We start from the raw sequence: 13,785 nt of genomic DNA, 5'->3' as shown, positions 1-13,785 counted from the left end.
TGTAATCTCTGCTGCTTCTTTTGCAACAACTTCAGGATGGTCTAGATGAGGCTTTCACAAGGTTACACCCTGCACAGTGTACTTTAACAGGCCATGCTATAAAAATAATAGGAGTACATTTTATTAAATTAATAAAAAATCTAATTTTGTGTTTAGAGTGGTAAACTAAAGTGTCACTAATAGGGCATAAGAATCCACAGTGAAGAAAAACGACACCCAGTGTCCTCGAAACATTTACACGTGTACAAAACGTTTGAACTTATTTAGCCTAAATGACTTCCCTTTAAATTATATTCCTGTTTTAATTTTGATAATCCATGGCATATTAAACTGATATTGTAACCAAAATAAAAAAAATGTCCTATTTCCCAAAACTTTTTTTCATTTTATAAAATTACCTGGGTCTATGAAAAAAACAACATGACCAGAGACAGACAAATACAGTAAATCGTTTAATTTAAATGTATAAAGTTTATAAAACTGCTTTAAGCAAATGTAACACATGAACAAAATCAACCAAGAGGACGCAACATGCATGCTCTTCCTAAAAGTAACAATGATGTTCAACAGAATATTTTTCTACTCACAAAATATAAAATCTTTTACCCATGTCCCTTTATATGCATTTAATGTTAAAAATGTAACTGTAATTAGTTTACAAAATAGCTAAAGAAACACTGCAACGTTTGTCCTCAAAAAAGCAAACAGTACTATGCAACAATGTACAACAAAGAAAGAAAAATGACTAACAAATCAAATATACAGTAAATTGGACAGATTTGTCTGGCGACTGAACCTAAAACTACACAGCAGCTGTAAAGGTGAATAAGCACTGGTTGGGGTAAAGGACTAAACTCTACTGAGAATATTAATCATGCTACATTACACACAAATAAATATCAAACCACACACTATTTACATATCTGAATTCTACAAGCACCAAAAGACAAATATACTATATATTGTCTATTTATATATAAATCTTTTTACATGACGCCCAACACCACTATTATGAAACATGCAGTACAAAATACGCCACACACACCGTGAAATCACACACACACAAAAAAAAAATAACAACAACACACGCAAACCAGATTAGATTTCTCAGCGAGCAACTAACCAGCAGCACGAATCAATGATCCTCACCTTTATAGCGATGACAGAGAGAAAAGATATGAAACAAACGACAACAAATATACAGAACAATGAAGTAAAAATATTAAATAAATCAGAGCACTGGGCTCCTGTGGAAAATATCTGGCACTTTAGCAAAGCGTCGATAGGAAAGATGGCATCTTTTTTGCCACTCGTCAAGGGAGACTAACTGACATCTGGGATGGGACTGAAGATAATTCCTACAAACAAGGAGAAGAGGGGGAAAACATGACTGAAGGAAGACTCTAGAACTGAGAAAGCAGCACTCCTTTGAGAACTAATGAATATTCATGAACAGAACTGCAACTGCTGCGTTCACAAACTTTACACACACTTCAGTGACGACAAGACACATCATGGCTCATATAGAAGGATATAGTGACAAGCTCAGCAAAAAGATACTTTTTGGTTCAGATGTTTATTTGGCCAAAAAGATGCAATTTTGATAGCTTGTAATGTATATCATTGGGATTTTTCTAACATTATAACATACTACTTATAAATAGTACATATAAATTGTAAAATGCACTTTATATCTCCAGATAATATGTCAGAGTAAGATGATATTTAAATGCTTAGTGTTATGAAAGAAGCTCTGTAGTTTCAAAAACATAATGCAATGAGCTTTCTTCAAAGATCATTATTAGATCATTACTTAAGATCATATTTGATGCAAATAAACACGGCTTTTCTAAAAAAAAAATAAAAAAAAATCTTATCCATTGAGAATCAAGTAAATGTAAATTCGGTCAATCCACAGTCCAATGTTCATCTTGAAACATTAAAATATAAATTACATTTATAAAAATAATTAAAGATTTCACAGCAAGACGACATGTGGTTACATATACCTGAAGGGGGATAAATTATACTAACAGACTTCTACTGTGCTAAAAAGGTTAAACGATCAATTAGATGATTGTGTACACAACAGGTCTGCTCTTTACAGTTAAGAGCATCTGGTCTGCTCGATGGGGATCTTCCAGTGTTACGAAGGCTCCCTCTAGAGGACAGACTCCATTAACAGACACAAAAATCTGGTCACTTTTACATATGTACAGTACTGGTCATCCTAAGGTTTTTTTATGTTTTTGAAAGAAGTCTCATTTTACCAAGACCTCATTTATTTGATCAATATACAACAACACAGTAATATAATTTATTCCTGTAATAGTGCAAAGCTGAATTTTCAGCATCATTACTAAAGTCTTCAGTGTCAGACGATCCTTCAGAGATCATTCTAATATGATGATCTGCTGCTCAAGAAATTTTTTTAATAAGTGTTAAAAATATTTTTGGAGGGGGCTTTCATGTATTACATAAATGGTGCAATGAACGGCGATCAGTTTGCATGCTGGTAAGTGAACCAGACTTAATGATAAGAAACAATGACCAACAAAAAAAAAAAAAAAGAGAGATCAAGAAGCTAAACAATACTACAATATTTTAGATGTTAAAATACTATGCAGTCAATTTTCATGTGACTTTAAATCCATATTGGGTAGTTACCTGCTTTTATTATATTATTTACCCCTTCATTAAACATCCAGACACATTATGATAATGATAACTGGGTGAAGAAATGTGCAGGAACTGTCATACAAACAATTTCACAGTGCAAAACAGTCTTAATGCGTCTAAAAACAGGCTTCATTTTCAAAGTACTTTTTCTTTAAATTGGGCGTAAAAGGTGTTTTTGATGATTCTCATGAGATTTACCTCCGTGTGAGGTCTGAGGGGTGTTGCCAGTGTGGTCCGGTCCTTCCAGTTTGATGACTGGCCACAGTGTTCATCAAAGTTTGGAGCTCAGTGATGACACCTGCCCACACAGACATCACAACCTCAAACAACAATGTCCTACATAAATCACACTCATGCTAAATTTCCTAACTGATGCTATAATGTTTGTCGAAACACCAAGATGTAGATGAGTTTAGTTTGTTTCTTCATGGGAACAATAGCATTCCATCACTTGCTCACCAGTGGATGCTCTGCAGTGAATGGGTGCCGTCAGAATGAGAGTCCAAACAGCTGATAAAAACATCACAGTAATCCACACATAGATAATGTCTTGTGAAGCAAAAGGCTGTGTTTTTAAGAAAAAAATCCAATAGGAAATTTTTACAACTCGCATTAAATTCTGAACACATGCATTTTAGACTGCTTTGCTTGTAAACAGAGCTAGATCTGATTTAGATGTTTCTCTCCGGATTCAGATGAAATGTACTTTTTCATTGGAGAGAGTAATACTGTGGATAGAGGACTCATATATTAGATGGAATCAATGGTTTGAAATTAAAACACCTTGATGGATTCGTTTCTAAAAAACACACAGCTTTGCTCTTCACTAGACGTTAACTGATGGACTGGAGTCACGTGTGGATTATCGTGGTGTTTTTATCAGCTGTTTGGACTCTCATTCTGACGGCACCCATTCACTGCAGAGCATCCATTGGTGAGCAAGTGATGGAATGCTACATTTCTCCAAATCTGTTCTGATGAAGAAACAAATTAATCTACATTCATACTTAGATGACCTGAGGAGTCAATGTTCAGCAAATTCACATTTTTAGGTGAAGTATTCCTTTAAAATTTAGAGTAAACTGTAAGAGCCCACTGGTAGATTTTCTTAAAGCATGAACACTATGACTCCCAAATCATAATCTGCTCAGGCATCATGGCCAGTTCGGCAACATGGAATCAACCAATCACAGGAGTTCTTTTTCACCAACCAGTGGCAGACAGGGGAATCTTCTTTTTACATGTTTGGAACACACAAAATACACACCTTGAATGAAACCGAAGTCAGTGTATTGTAAAGTGCAGTACCGTTTGCTGCTCCTTTCTCTTTCATATGTCTTTTTACGGACTCGACATACGTCTTCTTCCGTCTCTCCCACTCCTCTTCAGAAAACACTGCAGGTTTGGTGGTGGTCTTGGTGTTGTCTGGAACCACCACCTTGGACTTCACCTGCTCAGTGGGCAAAGAGACAGCTTAATGATGCAGACACTTGTCTGATGAGTGCCAAAACACACAAGCTGAAGGCAGAAAACGTGGGGAGAATCATGGAATCCAGTCATAAAAAGGTAATTTGCAGTTTAACAAAAATGGTATCCTATAGCATTTCACTTAATAAAAACAGTATCATGTCAAACACGTTAATATCTAAGAAAAACACTTTTTTATGTTGGTTTTTGCAATTAATTGAGAAGTTAATATCTTTATGATTTAAATACATTCACCAGGCGTAAAAGAAACTAAAAGTTGGCTAAAACTAATAGGTTAACAAGTTTCCAGGTTTTGGCCTACAAAAGATGTCACCTGCAGCACGCTTCACCAGTTTAGATTTGGTTTCCAAATTTAAATTTCCCACATGAGGACATCATATGCCTTTATAAGAATATATAGCTTCAAGTGTCCTCCTTTTGAATTCCATTATGGACAAAACACACATGAACAGGTATAAGACAACATCAGGAAGAGTAAATAACGAGAGAAACTGTTTAAAAATGTCACAAGTACATAAAGGATGGAGCTCAAACCTGGACCTGAAGCGGGAGTGTGCTCTCAAAGCTCTCTGCGGTGGTTTCTTCATGTCCCAGAGTCACCTCAGGCTCTGGCTGTTGACTGACAGACACTACTTTTTCCTCTTTTACTGGGACAACAGTTTCTGGGGGCGTGATGTGGGATTTTGATTCATGGATTGGGATATGATCACGGGAGACCTCCTTGACTTCACCTGTCACAGGTCCCTGAGAGCCAACTAAAGAAACAGAACTACACAAATCAAAGTTTAGAGATGAACGCAATGATATTTTAGCCACCGCAATCTCTCTGTCCCATTTTAAAACCGGTATTGGGGAGGGAAGGCTCTCCCGGTCTCGATCTATCCAGTTCTGTTTGCAGTTGGACAGAGGGGTGGACACGACAGGGGTCACAGGCTGATTGACCTTTGACCGAGGCGGTGTGATGTTTTTTGATATCATTAATGGCTGTATAGGTGTCAATCCCTGGACTCTGCTTAGAAAGTCCACGGAGAAGTATCCCTGATCCGGGGAAAACGTTCTAGTGATGCATTGTCTTTTAAGGGGGGTCTCGTAGCTCTCATCGAAACATGAATCTTCCAGCTGTCTTTTATGTGCTCTGGGTTCTTTATTGGAAATGTGTACTTGAATGTTGTAAACCGGTCTGTTGTCATTGTACTGCTGCTTGGAGCTCACCATGTGTGAGTACACTGATAGTGGTTTTTAAATGATAAGATGAATCACCGGACATTGTTACTCAAACTGGAGTCAATCAGGACTGGAAGAGGAAGAGGAAAAAGCAGTGTCTGGTCAGTTTTATCCAAGCAGGACACATAAAGTGAGGTCTTGGCCAAAGTGCATGAACCTGAGAAAGAATATTGTTTATCAGTAGATTAGACAAACGTTCAATTTAATTGCACGGTGTCATTCATTCAAATTTACCGCCCAAAAAACATTTTGATGCATATTTAAAGAAATGTATCAGGTCAAACCGATGCTTGTGTTGTTGACATAGCTAGCTTAAACTAATTGGTTCAAGTAAATACGTGCACGAGTGAGTCGCAAACAATCGATGGTCGTTTTAAACAACATAAAAGTGGGTTTTGGTCAAACGTAAGACGTGCGCGTCCTAACATTTTGTAAAAACCGTCAAATTGACCATTTTCTAAATTGGCAATTATGGTAATATAAGAATTAACGTTAAGTGTCGATTAAAACTTTTTTTTAAATTTACCTGTCGGGTACAATAAGAGGTTCCCTTTTGAAGAGCTACTTAATCTTCCATAAACTTCAATTTTTCACATCCATCCTCGACTTTGATGGAGCGGATTATTACACCTGATATTTAACTTCTCAACCACACTTCGTCTTCTGATTGGCTGGAAACCAGAACATGTGATTTGAAAAAAATAAAACGTACATTTTATTCACATTATTTAAAATAGTTTTAAAAACAGGCCAGGGAAGATAACTGACTTTATAATATAAAAATATAGATAATAAGGGTATTTTTGAAACCTGCTGGTGAAAACGTGGACCTCATGAATATTAATTACGTAACGCGAAGGTCTGTCAGTTCTCTCAACTGATTGGCTCGAAGGCAGACGTTCGTAAATTGGTTGTTTAACAAGAATTAAAGGTGTCTTGTGTCATTTTTTTACGTTAGAATTCGGGCTATCCCCAGTGTACAGACGACTACGACTAAAACTATGTATAAAATGAGTTACGTGACTCCATTACATACAAACTATACCCTCCTCAGCACACTTTTACACAATAATATCAAACAGCGCTGAATTTTTTAAAGTACCTGAAAATTAACCTGTTACTGGAAAATAACAGGTGTTTGTTATGTCACGTATCATTATGAATATTCATAAATTTAAATAAAAAACTTATATTAATAAAACTCATGAAAGTGCGTGACAGTGCCGCCTTATGATTACAGTTTTTTTTCAGTCGCTAACAAGCATTTGTCCAAGCAGTTTGTCACATTTTCAAAACTCTAAACACAATTATCACAGCATCTGTATATTGTGGCCATACCATTCACACATTTCATGTCGTTTTCACACAATATGGAGTCACTGAACACATTTCCACAATGCTTACATTTTCTGAACAGACAAGCTATACCTCCCAACAAAATTATGGATCGTTTTGGTAGTATTTACAAATGTTAACACACAACATCCCACAATAGCAAAAACAATGTTCCAAACCTTAGATACAGTATAAAAACCTCTGCTTCTGCAATGATATCAGTTCAAAAACAATATATCTTAGCTGATTTATTTTGTGTAAATTGGGCCAACCACAACTGATTCCAATCTGGCTTAGACTCAATGGCAGGGGTTATTTTTTTCTATTACACTGACACTTATACAATAAAGGGAGGACTTTGAAGAGTGATATTTTTGGAAACAGAAAAGACAAACACTGTAATGTATGGACGAGGAAGAGTAAGAGCAAGGGGCCCAGGGAGAAGAGCAGGCCCAGTGAGATATGCAGTGAGAGGAACAGGAGCAGTGAGAGGTGCAAGAGCAGTGAGAGATGCAGGAGCAGTGAGAGGTGAAAGAGCAGTGAGAGGAGCAGGAGCAGTGAGAGGAGCAGTGAGAGGAACAGGAGCAGTGAGAGGTGAAAGAGCAGTGAGAGGAGCAGGAGCAGTGAGAGGAGCAGTGAGAGGAGCAGTGAGAGGAGCAGGAGCAGGAGCAGTGAGAGATGCAGGAGCAGTGAGAGATGAAGTGAGAGGAGCAGGAGCAGTGAGAGATGAAGGAGCAGTGAGAGGAGCAGTGAGAGGAGCAGTGAGAGGAGCAATGAGAGGTGCAGGAGCAGTGAGAGGTGCAAGAGCAGTGAGATGAGCAGTAAGAGGAGCAGGAGCAGTGAGAGATGCAGGAGCAGTGAGAGGAGCAGTGAGAGGAGCAATGAGAGGTGCAGGAGCAGTGAGAGGTGCAAGAGCAGTGAGATGAGCAGTAAGAGGAGCAGGAGCAGTGAGAGATGCAGGAGCAGTGGAGAGGAGCAGTGAGAGGAGCAATGAGAGGTGCAGGAGCAGTGAGAGGTGCAAGAGCAGTGAGATGAGCAGTAAGAGGAGCAGTGAGAGGAGCAGTGAGAGAAGCAGGAGCAGTGAGAGGAGCAGTGAGAGAAGCAGGAGCAGTGAGAGGAGCAGGAGCAGTGAGAGGAGCAGTGAGAGGAGCCAGTGAGAGGAGCAGGAGCAGTGAGAGATGCAGGAGCAGTGAGAGGAGCAGGAGCAGGAGCAGTGAGAGGAGCAGTGAGAGGAGCAGGAGCAGTGAGAGATGCAGTGAGAGGAGCAGGAGCAGTGAGAGGAGCAGGAGCAGTGAGAGATGCAGTGAGAGGAGCAGGAGCAGTGAGAGGAGCAGGAACAGTGAGAGGAGCAGGAGCAGTGAGAGGAGCAGGAGCAGTGAGAGATGCAGTGAGAGGAGCAGGAGCAGTGAGAGGAGCAGTGAGAGGAGCAGGAGCAGTGAGAGATGCAGTGAGAGGAGCAGGAGGCAGTGAGAGGAGCAGTGAGAGGAGCAGGAGCAGTGAGAGATGCAGTGAGAGGAGCAGGAGCAGTGAGAGGAGCAGTGAGAGGAGCAGGAGCAGTGAGAGGAGCAGGAGCAGTGAGAGATGCAGTGAGAGGAGCAGGAGCAGTGAGAGATGCAGTGAGAGCAGCAGGAACAGTGAGAGGAGCAGGAGCAGTGAGAGATGCAGTGAGAGGAGCAGGAGCAGTGAGAGGAGCAGGAGCAGTGAGAGATGCAGTGAGAGGAGCAGGAGCAGTGAGAGGAGCAGTGAGAGGAGCAGGAGCAGTGAGAGGAGCAGTGAGAGGAGCAGGAGCAGTGAGAGATGCAGTGAGAGGAGCAGGAGCAGTGAGAGATGCAGTGAGAGGAGCAGGAGCAGTGAGAGATGCAGTGAGAGGAGCAGGAACAGTGAGAGGAGCAGGAGCAGTGAGAGATGCAGTGAGAGGAGCAGGAGCAGTGAGAGATGCAGTGAGAGGAGCAGGAACAGTGAGAGGAGCAGGAGCAGTGAGAGATGCAGTGAGAGGAGCAGGAGCAGTGAGAGATGCAGTGAGAGGAGCAGGAGCAGTGAGAGATTGTTTTTATTTTACCCCCCACCCCCCCTCCCCCCTTTTTTATTCTGGCCTTTTCGCTGTTGTTGTTTTTTTATTCAGAATGCTCTTATGTGTTTTATGGATATTTTGTTCACTGTAAGCAATACTGTCAAACCTTTTCTGTTCTATCATACAGTGTTTCTACTGTACCTCCTGCAGTAAACAGTAAAGGAAAAAAATTGCTTTTTACTGGAATGCTTGAATGTGAACATTACTGTACATTTGGACATGCAGTTCCTAACCAAGAAATTCAGTGTAAAACAGTGAATTGGCATGTTCTGCATGCAAATACCTGTAAAACTGAGACTGAAAAGTCTATGCAGTTTTTGTAATGTCAACAATAGCCAGTATTTTGAAACCTGGTGTACTTTGATTGACTGCATGTACCTTTTGAGGTGAAAACAAGTGTTATTCTTTGACAGAATAATTTAATTTTGAGTCAGATTTCCAGTGTTTTGGTAAAGTTGGTGTGTGCAGAGAAAGATGTGTTCTATTTTGAAATGAAGATTTAGTATATATTTAACAAAATGTGTTTTTGAGAAGGAAATATCCATTTGGCCAATTGTGTTTTGTAGGTGTGAGTCTGTGTTAAGAGTTTAGAAAAAGTATCTGAAGTATGGTTAAGCGCTTGTTTAGCGATTGAAAAAAACTGTAACACCTGAATGAAGACTTGTAGGCTATAGCCACTGAAATTAAACTTTACAAAGAATATATATATATATATATATATATATATATATATATATATATATATATATATATATATATATATATAAACATTATTTGGAATCAAACTATTTCCAGTACTAACCTTATTTTCGTCAGAGAGCAAATGGCCAGAATCATATTGGCACTGCAATAGTTTCACAACTAGAGAGTCATGTCAACTCAAAATAGTAATCAACACAAAGCATTTTTGATGACAGTTTTACTTTATGAACATGAAATGAATAATGCAAACTGAAACTAACACTGAGGTGTTATAAATTCTACTCATGAAGTGTAATAAAACCTGAATACAGAGCATCAGTAAACCACAAAATAACTGTCTGTATTAAGTTCAATTAAAACAACAGTCAGTTCTTTGCTCAATTATTATGATCATATATATATACATGAACATTTTTTGACATATTTTTGGGCAAAGGAATACATGTAATCTTGCAAAAAAATATATATATTGGAATTTCTATAAAAACATACCATGGACATCCATGGTAATACAATGTTTTTTGATTTTTAAACACTCACATATAGTAGTACCATGATACTATGAAGTCCCTAATACCATCTGGTACTGTGACATCCATAGTGCTTTACTGGAATGAGTATAGTAACCTGATGAAGAATGAACCAATAAGTTGAGGAAGTTAAAGAAATGATACCATAAGCTTTAGAGAGAGACAGATAGAAGTGTAAAAATACATTTTGATAGAAAAAAAAAAGATTGTCTCGTTTAAATACCCAGCCTACTCTTTTCTTTTCTTTTTTTTTTTATAAATTTTTTTGTCCATGCTTTGTGTCTGCTTATCATTCATTTGAGCACATCGGAGGGCAGACGGACTCACATATACGATACCTTCACCACTTTAAAAAATCACAATCCAACTCCACCACAAACGTCAAACATCATGTAATTTAGTAAGCATTGCCCCGAAATCTAAAATAAATCACACTATATATTTAGAAATTCGACTGCATAGAATTGCCAAAGCTAGCCTCAGCAATTTAAACCCATTAATAATAATAATAATAATTAACAAAATCAGCAAATATTAGTTATTGTTATTGTTATTGTTGTGCACATACATTTTATGTTCATACAACAAAAAAGGGGGGGGGGTATGGGAAGTATACTAACAGAAAACTTAAAATCTCAATATACTTAAACAGAATTTGGGCGAGAGGGGTGGGTGTTATTGCTTTGGTCTGTGATTTTTGTTGAAGTCATCTCGTTGGGTTTGCCGACCCTCATGTCAAACTCAAAGCGGGCGCGGAGTGCTCTGAGGCCGCCAGAGGGCGCCGCTGAGACGAGCTCCATCGCTTTAGTGTGGTTCCTCCGCGGTCCTCCGATCAGAATCCGAACGCGTCCTCCGCCATCAGCAGCCTCAGCATCGGCTCTGTCCCAGTTTGCTAGGCGGACAGGCACTCTTCAGGGTTGTAGTCCTGAGGGTTTACCCCAATGTCCAGCATCTGGGGGTTAGTGCGAGACTCAGCGAGTCTTGGGAGAAACACACAAAAGGGATGAGTCAAACCGAAAAACACGGGGATCTTCAAGCATCTTCAACAACACCAGTAGCCGCTTTCAGATCATCGAGAGCTGGGAATACGTGTACGATGGGGACAAACACCAGAAACGACCCTTTAATATGCATGTGAATCTTCTCGCTGATCTGGAGCTCTATGTTACAATTTAAAGACATGATTAAAATAAGCGGTGTATTTTGTACTCTCACATGACATAATGACACACACACACACTATATATATATATACTATATATATAGTAAAACATGTATATTATAAAATATAAAAACGTCTTTATACATTTAATTTAATGTTTATATACACACTTCAAATAATAAAAAATATTTAAATTAATTTTAAAGATTTATATATGAAAATATTAATAATAATACCACACACACACACACACACATACATTTATATATATTATATATAATATATATATATATATATATATATAAATTGAGAAAATCTTAATGAATAATTCAGAACATTATGAAATAGTATATAATAGCATATGAATAATAGTAAAAGAACATACCAAATGCTTCATATTTAGGGATTGGGAATCACAAAGAGGTTATTTTTGTTATTTTAATTACTATTAAATTTAATATGATGAGAAATGAAGGCTGGACACTGAAATAATACAAAGAAGTTTTGTTCGTTTTTCAATATTTATACAATAATGATTATTTTAGAACAGCAGCTCCCTCTTAATGTCCAGAATCATAAAGTGGAATCGTTATATTCCTCATGATTCCCATTCCTAGAGTGAAGACTATAAGCTGCACAAAATCTGCATGAACCAGTGTTTAGTCCTCTATACAGTCCCTCCAGAAAACGCAGATTTTTGTTGTGATTGTTGCGGGCAAAAAATCTTGATTTTGCGGCAGGTTTTCTTAAAAAATGCGATGGAATATGCGGGATATTTTTGCAATCTTATGCGATGAAATTGCGGGAACTTGCAAAAACTGCGGTTTGATGAAAAAGAAAAAAACACTCTGTTCTCACTAGGCTACTACCTTACTGTAATGAGTCATTTCTTATGACTTCCTATGATAAGCAATCATACTAAATCACATAATATGTAAGTTCTCATTCTGTTTATTTCAGACCTTAATTAACACATGGCTCAAACTTACAAAACAAGTAAGTCAAACAAGTTCTCTAGCTTTACAAAATAAATATTCAACTACTTCTGTAAAAATGAATACAAATAAAATATAAACACAAATATACATATGCTGTTTTACAGGAATTGCAAAGTGCAATCTCTTACTGCAACGTAAATGATTTTACATACTACTAATATACTTACAACTGTAAGATTTTGGTACTATTCTGTAACAAAAAAAGTACAACTGTAGAGGTGCATCAACTTCTGAATGAAACTACAACAGTCCACTTTGAAAATGAAAACTAACTGGGTAGCCTTTAACACTGGCCTATCATTCGTCATCCTCATCCTCATCCCTCTCTCAAAATAATTTGCCCCCACTGTCATATAACACACCGGGTTAACTGCTTTGCGCGGTCTTTTGCGCTTATTTTTGTTGGCAGATGAGAATGATCGCGCATAATCGGACGTCTATATTCTCTACTACCCTAAATACAGAGATACAGCTCTGAGAATGCTGTGGAAAAATAACAAAAAACAGGAACATCTCTGGGAATATCACCACAGTAACTCAATGCACTTTAGTCACGAGAACTTCTTTTGTGCACAACATAAGAAAGAGACTCGTATACAGGTTTGGAACAACTTGAGGGTGACAGAATTTACATTTTCGGTTGAACTATCCCTTTAAATACAGCGTCTACCCAGAATAAGGTTCATAGTACAGACTTTGTGGCTAAACTAGGAAAATATGAAGATGAATCTAAGTGATGTTTCTACAAACTCTTGGCAAAGAACCCTGGCATGAAGTAAACTATAAGAGTTGTGAGAAGCGGACAGGGTTACGAGCCGTGAGAGGGAACATGCGTGACCTGCTACAGATGGAGAACTGGACTACAGTCGTAGATGATCATGGTTTGTGACGGAGTGAATTATGACGGATGAGGACTATAGCACAGGCACATGTGAACGACATCTTTACCTGTGTTGGACTCAAAACTATCCAGACTGCGGCTGAAGGAAGTAAACAATATCAGCATGAGAAAACAGAAGCAGCAAACGGCAACAGTGACTCAGTGCAAGCTGCATCTTTAGTCAGCATGTCTTGCTTCGCTGTTGCTATAGTAGAACTTCCACATTGTGATATTTTATCAGCTTTTTTTGAATGTCGTGATGGGGTTTTCCTGAGCAGCTAGTGAAGTCAAAGGTAACCGCTGGCTAATGATGAGGAAATGAGGTCAGAGATACAGATAACTAAAGCTGACCTCTTGACTGTAAAGACTAAACCACTGTTCGATCCATTTCTTATTAGTGTTGTTTGCTAAGGTAAGCATGACTACTACACACTTTAAAGATTTGAACAAATTCCCACTTATTAAACTTTACCAGTGTTGTTATTTGTAACTAAAACTGCTACTATAAATAAAATAAAATAAAAATAAAAAAATAGAATGTAATATTAAATAAAATAATAAATATTAGATGAAAACCCTAAACTTAACATGAAAACGAGAAATGTTTTCTTAGCAACTAATTAAATACATTTTAGTTCTTTTAAAAACATTTTGTAATATTACATACAAAATTATTTTTCACTCAGATTGCTAAATTTGACAAGTAAAAAATAATA

At 37.9% G+C, this 13,785-nt stretch overlaps 1 protein-coding gene across 1 annotated transcript; it reads right to left on the bottom strand.

Moving 5' to 3' along the window:
• Nucleotides 1-439: 439 nt before the first annotated feature.
• On the bottom strand, nt 440-5,406 carry LOC113088244 (uncharacterized; the record flags this gene model as incomplete). Its single annotated transcript, XM_026255714.1, has 4 exons — nt 440-1,358; nt 2,878-2,977; nt 3,988-4,129; nt 4,702-5,406. Coding segments are annotated over 4 exons (1,074 nt in total), but the record flags the coding sequence as incomplete, so codon positions are not given.
• Between the last annotated feature and the right edge of the window lie 8,379 nt (nt 5,407-13,785).

The sequence above is a fragment of the Carassius auratus genome, unplaced genomic scaffold (assembly GCF_003368295.1).
Source record: "Carassius auratus strain Wakin unplaced genomic scaffold, ASM336829v1 scaf_tig00045851, whole genome shotgun sequence".
NCBI lineage: Eukaryota > Metazoa > Chordata > Actinopteri > Cypriniformes > Cyprinidae > Carassius > Carassius auratus.
The sequence above is the reverse complement of the archived record's forward strand: the minus strand, read 5'-3'. Positions and strand labels throughout refer to the sequence as shown.